This window comes from Myodes glareolus, chromosome 8 (genome assembly GCF_982192425.1).
Source record: "Myodes glareolus chromosome 8, mMyoGla1.1, whole genome shotgun sequence".
Classification (NCBI taxonomy): Eukaryota; Metazoa; Chordata; class Mammalia; order Rodentia; family Cricetidae; genus Myodes; species Myodes glareolus.
Genome location: NC_142033.1, coordinates 41,852,524 through 41,870,041, shown reverse-complemented (window position 1 = coordinate 41,870,041; position 17,518 = coordinate 41,852,524). Strand labels below are relative to the sequence as shown.

Below are 17,518 nucleotides of genomic sequence, written 5' to 3'. Positions count from 1 at the left end.
TGGACCAAGATCATCCAAAAAGTCTCTGTGAACACCCCCAAAATTAGTTCACCCAACAAAAAGCAGGAAGTAGTCTGGAGAGAACTATGTCCAAATTCCCAAATATTGTTTATAAATGTTTGTTTATATTTAAAGGGGGATATGCCATAAAGATCTGTATTGGTATAGATCTTGGTTTGATACAAATTTAAGGTAAATTTTGTTATATGTATATTTCTACTCTTGATTAAGGTATTGTGATTATGAAATTTAAAAATGTAATATATAATTAAGAAATATATGTTAACAGAGAGCCATCTATAATAGTCAAGCTTATAGTCATGTTAGTTTCTCTAGATGTACAGAGATATATTTCAGTTAGATAGATGATCTTCAAACCTTTCAAAGACCTACAGAATATGGAATTTAAAATGTTTTAAGAACTAAGACTTTTCATGACAGTGAGACACATCTGCTCCTGGCAGCACCAATTACTTTAAGAGAACCCACAGAGAAATGATTGCTGAACATGCCTAAAGGAGAGATGGTCCTTTGGGATTCCTGCTACATGAAAGAGTCTGTCAGACATTCTGCCAGGAATAAAGCACCTGATAGACTTGGCCATTACAAATTTCCTGCTTCATGGAAAAGTCTGCTGGATATTATGGGCCTGTGGGCTAAAGACTGGATGCCCCAACGATAAAGAAGAACTTTGGGTGACTATCCAGGCAGCAAATGTCTCTCTCAATTCTAGAGTTTTGGAAGTTGCTTACAATGCTCTTCCTGTTTACTTAGGTAATATTATATCTTTCTGAAGTATTTGATGGAGTTAAAGAATAGATAGTTATAATTATAGTTTTCCTTAGTTATGATAAAAGATAAAGCAGATATCAATATTGTAACTATAATCCTTGCTTGATAATTGACTTGTTATATGTAATTTTTCTGTTAAAGTTAAAAGTTAAAATCTTCCTTTTTATTTAAATAGAAGAGGGGAGGTGATGTGGGATTCCCTTCTGAACGCTGTGAATATCATTGGTTAATAAAGAAACTGTCTTGGGCCTGCGAAGGACAGAATAGAGGTAGGTGGGAAAAACTAGACTGAATGCTGGGAGAAAGAAGGCAGAGTCAAGATAAGCCATGTAGCCCTGCCAGAGACAGGCACTGGTAAGCCACAGCATCATGGTGATAGAAAGATTAATGGAGATGGGTTCATTTAAGATATGAGTTAGCCAGAAATATGCTTAAGCTATTGGCCAAGCAGTATTGCAAATAATATGCTTTCTGTGTGATTATTTTGGGGATAAGCAGCTGGGAACAAACAAGTGGCCTCCTACTACAGGGCCCTGAGTTCAATCATCAGAACTCATGTGTGAAAAGGGTGGGCATGGTGGCACACTTGTAATCCCAGTGTTGTAAACATGGGGAAGGAGGATTCTTCCCTGAGGCTCACTTGGCCAGCCAAACAGTCTAGCCTAATGGTGAACCCTAGATCCCATTAGAGACCTTGTATCAAAAACAAGGTGGAAGGTTCATGAAGAATGGTATCTGCGGTGGACATCTGACCTCCATACACATGTGCACACACTTGGCATGTACAGCAGCACATAGGTACTCCTGCACACATGAACACACACCACAAAGAAATAAATATGGCTGCATATACTGATGCACACCTTTAATCCTAGCACTTAGGAGGCAGAGGTGGAGGCAGGCAGTCTCTATGAGTTAAAGGCTAGCCTAATTTATGCTTATATAATGGGCTCCAGGCTAGCCAAGGCTCTATAGTGACACCTGTCTCCAAACAAAACAAAACAAAGATGCCAAAAGTTAAGTTTTTTTTTTTTGTCCTGGAACTAGCTCTTAGAGACCAGGCTGGCCTTGAACTCAGAGAGATCCACCTGCCTCTTCCTCCTGAGTTCTGGGATTAAAGGCGTGCACCACCACTGCCCGGCCAAAAGTTAAGTTTTGATAAAAGAAATTAATAGTATAAAGTGGCAAAGAACTATCAAAGAGAAAAAACACCGGATGCCTTTAGCAACTGTGCAAATAAATTAAAACTTACAACTTAAAAACCTAAAACATACTGACTGGCTAATACCAAACTCATGTAGATTCTACAAATGGGAACACAAGTATTTCTCTACCATTTATCTTTTTGGCTTATATCTTATTTATTTTATAGTTGCCTGGTTTGTTGACTAATTGAGTAAATAAATTTTTTGTCTTTTGAGACAAAGTTTCATGTATGCCAGGTTGGTCTCTAACTCACTAAGTAGCAGAGACTGACCCTGTACTTCTGATTCTTCCCAGTGCTGGCAATACAGGTATGTATCCCCAAAATGTCCTCTTTATTTGGTGCTGGGGATCAAATCTGGGACTTCACAGATGCTACAACAGCATAGTTGAGAGACCCTATCTCAAAAACAAGGTGGAGAGTGTGATAGGGGAATATACTTAATGTCTACCTCTGGCCCACGCACACGCACGTGCGCGCACGTGCACACACACACACACACACACACACACACCTCTGATGCTAAATATGAATAACCAACTTATTAATAAATGTAACTCGGGGCTGGTCAGAAGCAGAGCACTTGCCCAGCACGACCGAGAGCAAGTTAGAAAATTAGCACCGCACAATAGACACCATAATCTGGCAGCCGAAGCCTTTGGATGTATGCATGAGACTTCAGAACAACTGAGTATGCTTTTGATGTAAAAATTATTTTGATTTGGAAGCAGGTTAGAAATATCAAATTAAAGAAAAGCTTCCACCGGGCAGTGGAGGTGCACACATTTAATCCCAGCACTTGGGAGGCTGAGGCAGGCAGATCTCTGTGAATTCAAGGACAACCTGGTCTACAGAGCAACCTTGTCAAGAGAGAGACCCCCATAAATATGTTTTCTCCCTGATGGATATCTACAGTGGACTCTGTAAACGTCCTTCATAAACTCCCTCCCATGTATTTACTCCCGTACTTTTCCACCCTGGAAGCCTGGAGCCCCTTTTTGTCCTATTAGTCTCCCACAAACATGCTTTTAGCTGAAGAAGCTACAAAGCAAGAGTTATGTTATTTTTCACACAGGGTCTTACCATGTACCACAAAATAGCCTAGAGTTCACCATTCTGTTGCCTTGGCCTCCCATGTGTGATTTCAGCCATGTACTTCTACCCATGAGAGAAGAGCTATAAATCAGTGACTCTTCCTTGAGGCGTCTGTACCCTCACTTGAAGCAGTCAAAACATTTTTCAGTATATATTAAGCATCAAATATATAACCAAGAGCTACTTACCATAAAATAAACTAAAAGCCAGGCAAGATGGTACATGTCTATAATTGTAGCACCTTGGGAGGTGGAAGCCATACAATTAGATAGTCAAGGCCAGCCTTGGGTTTTTTTTTCTCCTTTAAAGATTTACTTATTATGTATACAGTATTCTGCTTGCATATACTCCTACATGCCAGAAGAGGGCATTGGATCTCCAGATCTCTTTACAGATGGTGAGCCACCATGTGTTTGCTGGAACTTGAACTCAGGACCTCTGGAAGAGTAGCCAGTGCTCTTAACTGAGTCATCTCTCTCCATGAAACTGTTTTTTTTAAAAAATGAAGGTAATATACAAGGTGATGGTATGGCACGCCTTCAATCCTAGCACTCAGGAGGTAGAGGCAGGAGGATCTGTGAGTTTGAGGCCAGCCTGGTCTAAAGAGTGAGTTCCAGAACAGCTAGGGTTGTTACACAGAGAAATTCTGTCTTGATAAAAAACGGAGAATACTGTGTGCTGACTGTGGCCCCGCCCACCCTCCAGCTTCCCACTGGTACTCACACTCTCGGAGGCACTCTGTGTCTGTGCAGTAGGACTGGGACTGCCGAAGCTGCGCGTGAGAGGAAAGGACAGTTAGCTGCTGAGTCACCAACAGGGGTTTGGGGGTCGGCGGGGTGGGGGGGCAGAACTCAGTGTTGGAGCTAGCTCAGCCCGCATGCACTGCATGCAATTCCTAGCATCACACAATAAAGAAGCAAATCAGCTTTTCGAAAGTTTAGACATATTTACTTATTTTTTTAAAATTTATGTATTTATTATGTATGCAACATTCCTTCCATGTGTGCCTGCAGGCCAGAAGAGGGCACCAGATCTCATTATAGATGGCTGTGAGCCACCATGTGGTTGCTGGGAATTGAACTCAGGACCTCTGGAAGAGCATCCAGTGCTTTTAACTGCTGAGCCATCTCTCCAGTCCCTAGACATATTTATTTTATGTGGGTATCCTGCTTGCATGTTCGTCTGGGCATCACGTGTATGCCTGGTGCCCAACTGAGGTCAGCACTAGGTATCAGGCTTGGGAGGGGCACAGAGGGTTTAAGCTACCCTGTGAGTGCTGGGAAGCGAACCCAGGGCTGATCTCTGGAAGAGCAGCTAGTTCACTTAACCCGCCATGGTCTTGAGCCATCTTTTCAGGACCTTTACTTTTTTGAGACAGGGTCTCATGGGGACGAGGCTAGCCTCAAACTCACCACACAACAGAGGAACATCATAAACTCCTGATCCTCCCTGCTTCTACCTCCCAAAGGCTAGGATTGTCACCATATCCAAATATAACATTTTGGACAAATAAAACCTTTGGTTTTAGAATATAAAATATTTTAAAATCCATCAGTAAATTACACAAGTCAACTTATGAATGAATTTATGCTACCATTTTTCAGGTAGTTAAGAAATGAAAATCTCACTAGAGATGACTGTACAGTAGAGTCAAGACATGCAACTTTTCAATTCAGTCTCAAGAATGACACCCTCTTATATATTCAGTAACACCGCGTCTGCTGCCAGCCCAGTGTAACGAGTCTTTTTCTGTTCCATCAGGCAACTCCCAAATAATGACACGGAGACTTCTTATTAATTATGAAAGCTTGGTCTATAGCTTAGGCTTGTTCCTAACTAGCTCTTATAACTTAAATTAACCCATCTGTATTAATCTGCGTTCTATCATGTGGCATTACCTCCCTTCCATCTTGTACCCATTTTCTCTCCATGGCTCCTGGCAGCTCCTGTGCATCTAGATTCCTTCTCCTCTTTCTTTCTCTCTCCCTGGAAATCCCACCTATACTTCCTGCCTCACTACTAGGCAGTCAGCTTTTTATTACACCAATCATATCTTCACACAGTGTACAAGGAGCCCACAACACCAAGAGTGCAAACTATTTGTGTAGCAACCAAAAGAACTACTGCTGCACTGGGCTCTGCAGAATGACAGGCATTGTCTTCAAGTCAGGCTAGGCAACTTTCAAGTGTTTCAAGACTTTGGGAAAGTTCCTTGACACCTCTAAACATTAGTTTGCTCATCTACTAAAATGGGGACAAGAAAAGTGCCCACTTATCAGGGTACCATCAGGATTAGCACAGATGACACGTGTGAAGAGCAGAACAGACCCACTAAACCCTATTATGATCGTGCTGCAGAGTCCAGTCTCACGAATAGGGCTGCAATTAAGTAGTCATTCTGTAGGTGATGAGTCTTGCTGAGTCCAAATGGAAGCAAAAGATCCTAACTAATGTAAAATTATGCTCTGTATCTTAACCCACTCTATCTGAAAGGGACCATCTAAACACACTAAGATTATTGCAAGGGAAAATAAGATTTTTTTTTTTTGCTGCTGTTTTGTTTTTGAAACGATGTTTCTCTGTGTAACAATCCTGGCTGTTTTGGAACTCAATTTGTAGATCAGGTTGTACGCCTGTCTCCCAAGTGCTGGGATTAAAGGCATGCACCACCACCTCACAGTGACTACAAGCCTTTTAAACAACAAAACAGACTCAACAAACTTTTCCATGTGTGTGTTTTTAATTTTATTTCTTCTCACAAGTAATATTTACATACTAAAAATTTAAAAGTACAATGTAAATCTCCCAGTCTCTCAATAGCCTCCCCAAGCACTCAATTTTTTTCTTTACTCTTAGAGGTGAATATGTTCTTTCAAACATTGGGGGGGGGGGTAGCCCAGTGGGTAAAACAACCGCCACATCAACAGAAGGGTCTTAGTTTAAATTCTCAGAGATCACAGGTGTAGTGTGCATCTGTAATCCCAGCACTCCTACAGCAAGAGGATGTCTATCTGCCTGTCTGTCTGCCTATCTGGGTTCAGACAAGAGAGTCCCTGGAAGCTTGAAAGTCAACTAGTCTTAGGTACACAGTGGGGAACAAAGAAATCCTTTTGAAATGTAGACCAGGTTGACCTCGAAACCATTGAGATCCACCTGACTTTGCCTCCCAGGTTCTGGGATAAAAGGTATATGTGCCACCAGGTCACTTTTATAAATATGTCTTTAGGTAAGCATGCATCTCCCTAACTTTAATCATATTTTACATTTGCTATAAATCTTTTAATGGCATGATTAGGCTTATATTTAAATTGATAAAATCTAGTTGGGAAATTTCAGTTGTTCTTTGTTGGTAGCAATTTTTTTTTTAAAGTTTTTGGGATCAAACTTGAAATCCTTCTACCTCAATCTCTCCAGTGTTGGGATTTCAGGCCAGTTTCACCATGCCTGGATTAGTCAATTTCCTTTACATCATACGTGAGGACCCACAAATGTGAGCCTGTTCCACCCTGACTGGAGATCAGAGAGGTTGAGCTTATTTTTGCTCTTTCAAAGTTGTTGACAGCAGGTGTGGCTATACACCCTGACCTAGGGTATGGTTACTTGGTGTTTTGGACATAAGATGGATCCACTCCATCATGAGCAAAGGTCAGAGAATTCAAGTATACTCCTGTGCTCCTTCATTTAAAATAGGAGGTTCGACATAGGGATGGCCTGCCTATAGGATATGTGGTCTAGTGTGTGTTCACTGCATATCCTGCCCAAGATATCATGCTTTTCTCAGGAAATAACGGCTTCATGTTTCAAGTACTGAAGCAAGTAACTGCTCTGGTTATCCTCTGTGTCATGGTAAAGCAGTCTTTTGCTTTTTTGGGCCCCTTTTGTATTGGGGTAGAAAAGTTTATGAAAAATAAGCGTGTGTGGATTCACTATTCACTGAATGTCCCTCCTGATGCTGTTTTCTGTGTTTCTGTCTCTTATTTCCCTGATATCTCTGTTCCTTTTGCCTAGTAATTCTAATCCTCATGGTCCTACCCTGTCGAAGCTGGTCTTAATATTCCCCCCCCCCACTCCGTCCCTCCCCTGGTCTTAATATTCTTCAACAGCATCATTTAGACATTGGGACAGTAGATAGCTGATACCAGGCTTGGTGGCACATGCCCTTAATTCCAGCACTTGGAAGGCAGAGGCAGGTGGATCTCTGAGTTTGAGGCCAGCCTGCATTATAAAGTGAATTTCAGGACAGCTAGGACTACACAGAAAGACCCTATCATAAAAAACGGTAAATAATCCATGATCATACCCTATCTAACCACTAAAGGTTGAGACAGGAGGATTTCTGTGAGTTCAGGTCATCTGTTTTTGTGTGAAAAAGCTAGTTAAATCCAATTTATGGGGCAAGCAATGAGCATCCCAGATACTAGGTCTCAGATGGCAACTGTCCTCTCAGCAGACCTTACAGCATGTGTTGGTTACAACTTATCTAGGAAAAGAAACACCTCCTAAATTAAAGATGACCAGCAGGAGTGTGAGGCTCCTCCGTGAGGGCACACTGTTTCTTCTGAGTGTTGAGCATCCTAGTTTGGCAATCAAGGCATTTTCTACTGTTACTTATTAGCTGTGAGTCTTGTACTCTCCCTGGACAGGGGCTTGGGGGACAGACAAGGAGGAGCCCTTCTTGTCTTGTTATGAGGGCTCCTGATTCTGCAGGTCTAGAGTCTGGCCTGGCTGAACCAGCAGCTCAGAGTACCAAGACTCAAGCCCTTCTGGCTCCTGACACTAGACCTCTGCTGCAGCCACTTAGGTTGCCGCCTCTACTCTGGGCTTTAACCACAGTTGCCCTGGTGCTTGGCAGGTACTGTAGGATTCTGGTAACAATGAGCTGTGATGGCGAAGCAGCAAGAGGCAGCGGGCAGTGCCTCAAGTGTGACAGCTACCAAACAGACTGGGTGCTGGGACCCGAGACCTCATAGTGTCTAGTACTGGGGCTTCCGGGCAGTCGTTCCTCCTCTCAGCTCTTCACAGTGCTCTTTCCTCAGCTCAGCTCTTTGCCATCTTCTGACTCTCCAGTCCCTCTCTCCCTGCCTCCGATACCTCTGCTCCCCACTGTTTCTGCCCAGCAATTCTTCGGACCACTTCAGCTGCATCTCATTACCGCTCCTTGGGTTTCTCCCTGTAACATCTCATCTGCTGCTGTGTCTGCCATCCTGTCTCCTGGTTATCTGCTCAGTCCACTCCACTAATGATAAAGATCAAAAGAAGGCAAGAAAAATCTAGGTAAGTCTTTTATGGAGCCAAATGTTGGAACACTGGGCGACGGGGCAAGGACAATGTCAATCAAGGCATGTGGGTAAAGAACCACATCTGTACTAACCTGGTAAGAGTTAAGGGCACTGTTTACCAGCCACAGGATCTCTGTATGACAGGAAGGGGTGCTCTCCCTCTGGTCTGTACAGTGATGGCTACAGGGTTGTTAGAGTTCCCAGAGGCTTGTGATGGCAAAGAAGAGTGTAGTGAATAAAAGAGCCTGTTGCTGAGCCTGACAACCTGAGTTCAATCTATGGATCCAGACGGTGTAGGGAGAAAACCAACTTCTCCAGGCTGTCCTCTGACCTCTGAGTTCACACTGCAGTATGTGTATATCTGCATGTGCAGGAGGGAACTTGTGAAGGAAGTTTACAGTCTACAGTAGACCTCCATCTTCAGCAAAGATTTATATTTTGTCATTAGGGAGAAAAACGTGTTGATGGGGGTCTCTCTTTCTCTTTCTTGACAGGGTTTCTTTGTGAAGCCTTGAGTGTCCTGGAACTTGCTCTATATATCAGGCTGGCCTTGAACTCACAGAAATCTGCCTGCCTCTGCCTCCAGAGTGCTGGGATTAAAGACATGTGGCACGCGCGCGCGCACACACACACACACACAACTCTCTCTCTCAATCTTATGTTTGAAAATATTTTTTAATCTTTAAAAAAAAGATGAAGAGAATGAAGAAACATATCAAACTACAGCTTCCACACTCTCACACACATACACAGCTGAAATACAGACTAAATAAAGAATAGGCATTTCTCTGTGTAGCCCTGACTGATCTGAAACTCGCTTTGTAGATCAGGCTGGTGTATGAACTACAGAGTCAGATCTGCCTGACTCTGCCTCCCATGTGCTGGGATTAAAGGCATGCACCACCACCGCCCGGTTCAGCCTTTTTCTAAAGAATACTCAACAGCTTAGCAGGCAGTTATTTAGACTGAGCTTTGGCCTGGCCTCTTTCCATTTACACAGTAAATAACACTGTAATGTGATACAATGAAGACAAACTTCAGTTGAAAGGGACTCACTGTGTATCTATTCTCATCTACCTCTTTTTAGAATTGTCATGTCACCTTTATGCAGAGCACTGACACCAGCCTGTTCTACACAACAAACTCCAGGCCTGCTAGGGCCACATAGTAAAACCCTGTCTCAAAACAAAAAGAAAAGAAAGGATTTAATAAGTGAAGCCTAAAGGATTAGCCTAGGAAAGGGAATGGGCAAACAAAGTCTATGCTCTGATGTAGTAGCTCCATTGTGAGGATCGGTATGGTGTATGGGGTGCACGTGTTGCCTTGCCTAAGCCTTTACAACTGGGGATCAGAGGATAACACTGGGTGTCCTTATTGTTCTCAATTCTTTTGGGGGGGGGGGTGTTTCAAAACAGCGTTTCTCTGCGTAGCTTTGGAGCCTGTCCTGGAACTCACTCTGTAGACCAGGCTGGCTTTGAACTCACAGAGATCCGCCTGCCTCTGCCTCCAGAGTGCTGGGATTATAGGCATGCGCCACCACCGCCCCAGCTCCCTTACTGAACCTAGAACTCTCTTTTCACTAGGTTAGCCCATGGTGATGCCCCAGGGTCGGTCAGTCTTTGTCCCCACAGCACAGGTGTGGTTGGGGCACAGGTATGCTCCAGCATACATGATTTTTATATGGGTACCTGGGATCTGAACACAGGTCCCTTTGCTTGCTTAACTCACTGAGGCATCTCCAGCTACTATTTAAAAAATGTTTCTACAAAAAAAAAAAATCGGGGCTGGAGAGATGGCTCAGCGGTTAAGAGCATTGCCTGCTCTTCCAAAGGTCCTGAGTTCGATTCCCAGCAACCACATGGTGGCTTACAACCATCTGTAATGAGGTCTGGTGCCCTCTTCTGGCCTTCAGGCAGACATGCAGACAGAATACTGTATACATAATAAATAAATAAATATTTTTTAAAAATCCCATAAACAAAAAGTTTCTAAACATTCCTGCCCCCTCCAAAAAAAACAGAAACATAACATGCACCTCCCAAAATGCAATTGAATTACAAATATCCAATACTCACACTCTAGGAGCTATGGAGGGAGGAAGGGAGATGGATCTTAAACTCATGTAACTCAACAGTATAATTTAATGACAAGCACCCCAATCTGGGCATTCTTTGTATTGCAGTTGCAAACAGCTCTGAACTTAGACACTCTGGATTTGTAATAAAAAATTTAAAATAGGCCTACTATAGATAGACAGTTGTTTGCTTCACATCTAACACTACAGGCAGATAATAAAGTGAACGAATAAGTTTATGTTCTTATACTAAAACTTACGTAAGCAATGAAAAGGCAGTAAAGGAGTCTGAATTACTGTTTTTTTTTGTAATTTTGTGCCCATAAAAAGGGGGACACTCACGGCTTCTATATTTGTAACTTTTAAAACTATGTTGTGAACAGCTGGGTGGCACATGCCTTTAGTCCCAGCACTCAGGAGGCAGAGCCAGAAGCAGTCAGATCTCCGAGTTCGAGGCCAGCCTGGTCTACCAGAGTGACCAAGACAGTCAGGACTATACAAAAAAGAAACCCTGTGTCAAAAAAGCAAAAGATTATGCTAAGAACAAATCTCATCAATTTAGAAATCAAAGGTAACAAAGCCTTATTTAAATTGTTGAAAACTAGGATGGAGAGATGCCCCAGTGGTCAGAACACTTCCTGCTCTTCTAGACCAGCACCCATGCCAGGCTCCCACAACCACCTAACTCCAGCTCCAGAGGATCCAACACCCCCTTCTAGAAATTCTGCGAACTGTACTTATGTGCAGAAACACAGACCTACATATATACATAATTAAAAATAAAATCCCAAGCCTGGCAGTGGTGGTGCATGCCTTTAATTCCAGCATTTGGGATGCAAAGGTCGAGGCCATCCTGGTCTACAGAGCAAGTTCCAGGACTGCCTCAGAGAAACTGTCTTAAAAGCAAACAAGCAAGCAAACAAAAAAGGTCAGTGGTGATGCCGCCTTTAATCCCAATACTTGGGAGGCAGAGACAGGTGATATCTGTGAGTTCAAGGCCAGCCTGGTCTATGAAGCTAGTTCCAGGACAAGCTCTAAAGCAACAGAAAAACCCTGTCTCAAAAAACCACCACCACCAAACCCAAGAACCCCCTCCCACCAAATTTTAAAAACCAGTCCTTTTTGTTGTTTTTTGTGCTTGTTTAGTTTTGTTCTGACAGGGTCTCTCTACAAAGCCACGGATGCATTAGAACTCAACATAGACCAGGCTAGCCTCTAACTCAGAGATCCAAAAGCATGTGCCTGGTGTAAAAATAAAATCTTAAAAAGTTTAAAAGCAAAGGACTAGGGCTCAGATGCAGAACACTTGGCTGGAAGGCATGGGTCCCTAGATTCAATTCCTAGCATTGCCAAAAAATTGTTGAAAAGCAGAAAATAACAGGTCAGGTAGCTCAGGCTGTAACCCCGCGTTCAGGAGTGACGGGTCAGGTAGCTCAGGCTGTAACCCCGCGTTCAGGAGTGACGGGTCAGGTAGCTCAGGCTGTAACCCCGCGTTCAGGAGTGACGGGTCAGGTAGCTCAGGCTGTAACCCCGCGTTCAGGAGTGACGGGTCAGGTAGCTCAGGCTGTAACCCCGCGTTCAGGAGTGACGGGTCAGGTAGCTCAGGCTGTAACCCCGCGTTCAGGAGTGACGGGTCAGGTAGCTCAGGCTGTAACCCCGCGTTCAGGAGTGACGGGTCAGGTAGCTCAGGCTGTAACCCCGCGTTCAGGAGTGACGGGTCAGGTAGCTCAGGCTGCAATCGGGCACTCAGGAGGCTGAGCCCCATAGTTAACAAAGGGAGTTTCAGACCAACATACACTACAAAGTGAGGCCTTCCCTCAGCAAAATAAAATAAAAAAGCTAAACACTGTGGGACGTTATTTCTCCTCTCAAATCTTACAATTGCATGTGAAAACACTCTTCAATGGGAACGACCTGAGATTGATACTCAGAACCCACAATTAAAAAAAACATTTCACCCCATTTTCCAATATACCTATGGCTGAGTACACTGACCCTCCCTAACCAAGCACATAAGCAGAGCAGAGTGGCTCTCAGCGCAGAGAAGATTTAGTCTGAGTCTATCTCACCGAGCCAGGCAGTCTTTCTTTTTGTTACTTTACAGCCACGCGGAGTTTTGACATCACCTTGGCTTCCCTCCTGTTCCTTAACATCCAAGGAGGAGCCTTCCCAGTGCCTTTTCTTAGAAAGAAATTCTAATTTTAGCCTGCTGGCAGAGGTCTACAGTCATCTTTATATCTCACAGAAGAGAAGAGAAACAATGGGGCCTCCTTTCAGCAGACACACGTCTTTGTATTCACTGAAATTACAAGTTTTGCTTGGGAATTTTAAGTCTTAGATTTATTGGTTGATCTTATGGGTATATGTACCTGCTTGCATGTATGGATGTATGCTGTATGCATGCAGTGCCTATATTAGATCTGCTGGAACGAAGTAAGCGGGCCTCTGGACACTTGGAATTGGGCCAAATCCTCTGGAAGAGAAGCCAGTATTCTTAACTGCTGCGTCACCCCCTTCCTCTTTAAAAAGTTTTCATTTACTTGTGTGTCTGTATGTGAGTATGCCGTGTGGGGGTGAACTGGAGGCCAGAAGAGGACACTGGATCCCCTGCAGCTGAATACTAGGTGGTTGTGAGCTGCCTGATGGGTGAGTAAGCGCTCCTAATCACTGAGCCATTTCTCCAGCCCACTTCTGACGTCATCCTGAGGCTCTGGTTACACAGGAGCCACCAATGAGCCGAATATGCCATCTTTTAAAGGTTCCCAACACACTTCCATTTTCTCTGCATTCTTTCCTTTTCTTCATTTATGTCTGGCACTGATATTTCAAAAGTCTTGTATTCAACGTCTCTTATTTCTTCTTTCATCAAGTTTGTTGCTGAAACTCTTGCTTTCTGACTTCATGAGCTGCTCATTCTCAAGGTTTCTGTTTGGGTCTCTAACAATCCCCCTCTTCACTGTGTATGCAGACAAGATCTCTCTTAACTGCTGCATCGTCTCAGATGTTTCTGGAATCTGCTATGAACTTCAGGAGTTGTCTTCTTATCCTTTTTTTATATTTCCATCCTGGAGTTATCTGCTGGATGGACATCTCTTACATTTCTCCAACTCTGTGTCCTAAGGTATGAGTCTGAGGCTTGGTCCAGAGAGGGTTTCTTCCCTCATGGTAAAATCTCCATGACTACCGTCTTCCACCACACCTTCTCATGCACCCTGACCTAGAAACTGAGCTAAAGTTAGAAACCAGGTCACATGCATACACCCAGGCAAGGGAAAGGGTGGACACTTCCCAGTTTTAATTACTTCTAAAATGTAGCCAAGTTGGAACAACATTAAAAAAAATACCAAATTAAAATATAAATTTTAAAGAGAGATAATAATTTTAATTAAAAATGGAAAGCCTGTTTCACTACAGTTAAATTGTAGGACTATTTTTTTTGCTATTAATGTCAAAGTATTTTTAAAATTATGCCTTATGTTGGACTAAATTTAAGACTCGAGGGGCTGGAGCAATTGCTTACTGGTTAAGAGCACTGCCTACTCTTCCAAATAGCGCTAGTTTGATCCCTAACACCCACATTGAGACTTACAACCAGGATCTGAGACACTATTTCCAAGACTACCAGGCACACATATGATACACAGGCATACATTCAAACAAAACGCCCATACACACAAAATAAAATACTTTTTAAGAGAGTAAGACTTGAGAGGTTGAGGAAATAGCTCAGCAGCCCTGGGTATAATCCCTAATACTTAAAAAACAACTTTATTATTAATAATGGTCAAATTTCTCTTTCTATATACTATAAATAGTATCCATTTTAAGCTTATGAACTAAGAAAGTTTTTTTCTTTCTTTCTTTCTTTCTTTCTTTCTTTCTTTCTTTATGTTTCTTTGAGACAGAATTTCTTTGTGTAGCTCTGGCTATCCTGGAACTCACTCTAACTAGTTCAAACTCACAGAGATCTGCCTGCCTCTGTCCCTGGAGTGCTGGGATTAAAGGAGTGCACCAGCTCAGCTTACTAGATAAAAAAATGCGTTTCTGAGGATTTATTTGTTTGTTTCTTATGCAGTGTTTCTATCTGCATTCATTCCTGCAGGCCAGAAGAGAGCATCATATCTTATTACAGATGGTTGTGAGCAACCACTGGTTGCTGGGAATTGAACTCAGGACCTCTGGAAGAACAATCAGTGCTCTGAGCCATCTTTCCAGTTCTAGAAATGCTTTCTACAGAGACTCTTACCGTCCTGATCTATGTTGGAGAAGGACTGAACTGTGTTTATCAGAAAGGATACATGGTTTCATGGGAGCTTGGCAGTCAAACTCCAATAACGAAAAAACAATTATCTGTTCCAACACAAATACAACAGCCTCAACATGATTGTGGTTAATTAACCAGAATGTCAGACTCCTTAAAACAAACCTACAGAAGTAAAGAAAATAAATCAGTTTTCATCTCCAATAAAACAAGCACTGACAGGGCTGGAGAGATGGCTCAGCGGTTAAGAGCACTGACTGTTCTTTTAGAGGACCCGGGTTCAATTCCCAGCACCCATATGACATCTTACAACTGTCTGTAACTCCAGGATCCAGCACCCTAACACATTTATACATATAGGCTAAAACACCAATAAAATAAATATTTTAGAAAAAAAGTACTGACGTGTTTTATCATTATGTTTCCATTATTAAATATTTTTAGTGACTATCCTGAGACAATCCTCTATTAACCTCTGTGCTTATTGATGTTTTGTGCCACACACAAATTAGTGCACTCTGGGAAGAGGGAACCTCAACTGGGAATATGTCTCTACCACATCAGCCTGTGGGCAAGCCTGCAGGCACATTTTCTTGATTAATGATAGATGTGGGAGGCCCTGCCCACCATGGGTGCTGCCACCCCAGGGCTGCTGATACTGTGTTGTTCAGAAAACAAGCTAAGCAAGTCAGGGGCACAGCGATTAAGCAATGTTCCTCGTGGCCTCTCCTTCAGTTACTGCCTCCAGCCTCCCGCCTCCCTTCAGGAAGGAAAGCTGAAATAACACCTTTCCTCCCCTGGTTGCCTGGGTCTTAATTTATGGCTGCAGAGAAATATAACGGAGAGGAACCCTAATCCCACAACCCAGGAAGGACACAGATCCGCTCCGAACAGGACTGCTCTGTCCATCTCACCAGGTTGATCAGTCTTCTCATCGCATGTTCATGAGAGCAAACACATTCACAGGGATCAAATCCACCTTCAGCCATGGTTACCCAGCTTGATCTTACTCAACTATTTAAACCTAGGAAGAAAGAAAATAATAGTTACGAGTATTACTGAGCTTCTCTCCAGCTATGAAAAATTCATACACTGCACGATTTATAATATTTACTTAAGCTATGTATAATCCATATTTATTTGTAGTGGCATTTCATTTGTATTTTAATACATAAAGCTTGCCTGAAGATCAGAAAAGTAAAACAGCTATACTGGTCAGCCTTATAGACCAGGCAGCAATGGCACACATCTTTAACCCTTAACCCCAGTTGCCACACTAGCTTGCCATAGAAACCAGGCAGTAGTGGTGGATGTACTTAATCCCCAAACTAGAGAAGATTATAAAACAGGAGGAGACATCAGTTTCTTCTGAGATTCCTGGAGGCAGGAACACCATTTCAGACTGAGGGAGAGGTAAAAGGCAGTGGCTGGCTGTTTTGCTTTTCTTACCTTCAGGTTGAACCCCAATTTCTGTCTCTTAGTTTTTATTAATCACGCTTCATTTATCAATGGCATATACCTTATGAAACCATTTCTCCTTTATAGTAATTACAATTTTATCATATGAACCTACACAAGCTACTGGTCCTTCTGCCAGCAGCCCAACTTCCTATAAGTATCTTTGGGTGCTCTAACTGGACTTGTCCCTGATACTATGGCCTATTTACTTAATTCCTAAACTTTATTTGCTACTGAAATAAAAATTCAAATTTTAAAGCAATCTTTATGCTTGATTTTGAGTATATGACACATATCTGTAATCCCAGAACTTAGGAGGCTGCAGAAAATTCAAAACAAGCCTGAACTACACAAGTCTAAAGCTACGTAGTTAGAAAAAAGGGGGCAGGGGTACAGAGAAATAGCTCAGTAGTTAGGAGTACTTGCAACTCTTCTAGAGGACCATGCACCCACATCGAACACCTCAGAACTGTCTGTAATTCCAGTTCCAGGGCATCCAACAACTTCTTCTGGCCTCTGTAGGCTACTGCATGCATTTGGTACATGTAAACTCATGCAGATACACATACACATATATAAAAAAATTTTAAAATATTCTGAAAGAAAAATGAGGTATCTGAAATAGTATCAATGTTTATGGAATTAAAATTGAAGACAACAAGGATAGGAGAAAAGGCTCAGCATTTAAGGGCACTCGCTGTTCTTGCAGAGGATCAGGGTTTGATTCTCCACACCCCCAGAGTGGTCGACAAGCATCTGCAACCCCAGTTCTGGGGGAACTAATGTATGTGGTACACATGCATACACACATATGTACATACAGGCAAAATATTCATACATATAAAGAAACCTATAATTTTTTTATTAATGACAAGTTAGAGATTCACTGTTACATTCTGAAAAAACTAAAGAAATGAGATTCTGGGATGGAGGACCAGCAACCAGATTTATTTTTCTGTCTAAAACAAGTTTTAGAAATTGGACAAAATGCATAAAACAGGGGCTAGAGAGATGACTGCAGCCAGAAACATAAACTGCACGTGCAGAAGAGGTTGATTTTAAGCACCCAATCTATTTATTCATTTATTTATTTACTTTGTTTTTTTGAGACAGGGTTTCTCTCTGTAGCTTTGGAGCCTATCCTGGAACTCACTTTGTAAACCAGGCTGGCCTTGAACTCACAGAGATCCACCTGCTTCTGCCTCCCAAGGGCTGGGATTAAAGACATAAGCATCCATTCTAGACAGCTTAAACAGCCTGCCTGTCACTCCAGTTCCAGAAGGTTCTGATGTCTCTGGTTCCCATGGGCACCTGCACTCGTGTACATATTCATACACACTCAAAGTGCACATATT

At 42.6% G+C, this 17,518-nt stretch overlaps 1 protein-coding gene across 2 annotated transcripts in view; it reads right to left on the bottom strand.

Annotated features, from left to right (window-relative positions):
- Nucleotides 1–17,518, bottom strand: part of Smim14 (small integral membrane protein 14) — a 49,588-nt gene that overhangs the window by 9,888 nt on the left and 22,182 nt on the right. For both annotated transcript variants that reach the window (XM_087908998.1, XM_087908999.1), the window contains exons 2-3: nucleotides 15,620–15,729; nucleotides 3,815–3,863 (exon numbers count right to left, since the gene is read on the bottom strand). In XM_087908998.1, coding sequence (XP_087765124.1) covers nucleotides 3,815–3,863; nucleotides 15,620–15,694 — 124 coding nt within the window. In that variant the 5' untranslated portion in view covers nucleotides 15,695–15,729. The remainder of the gene's footprint in view (nucleotides 1–3,814; nucleotides 3,864–15,619; nucleotides 15,730–17,518) is intronic.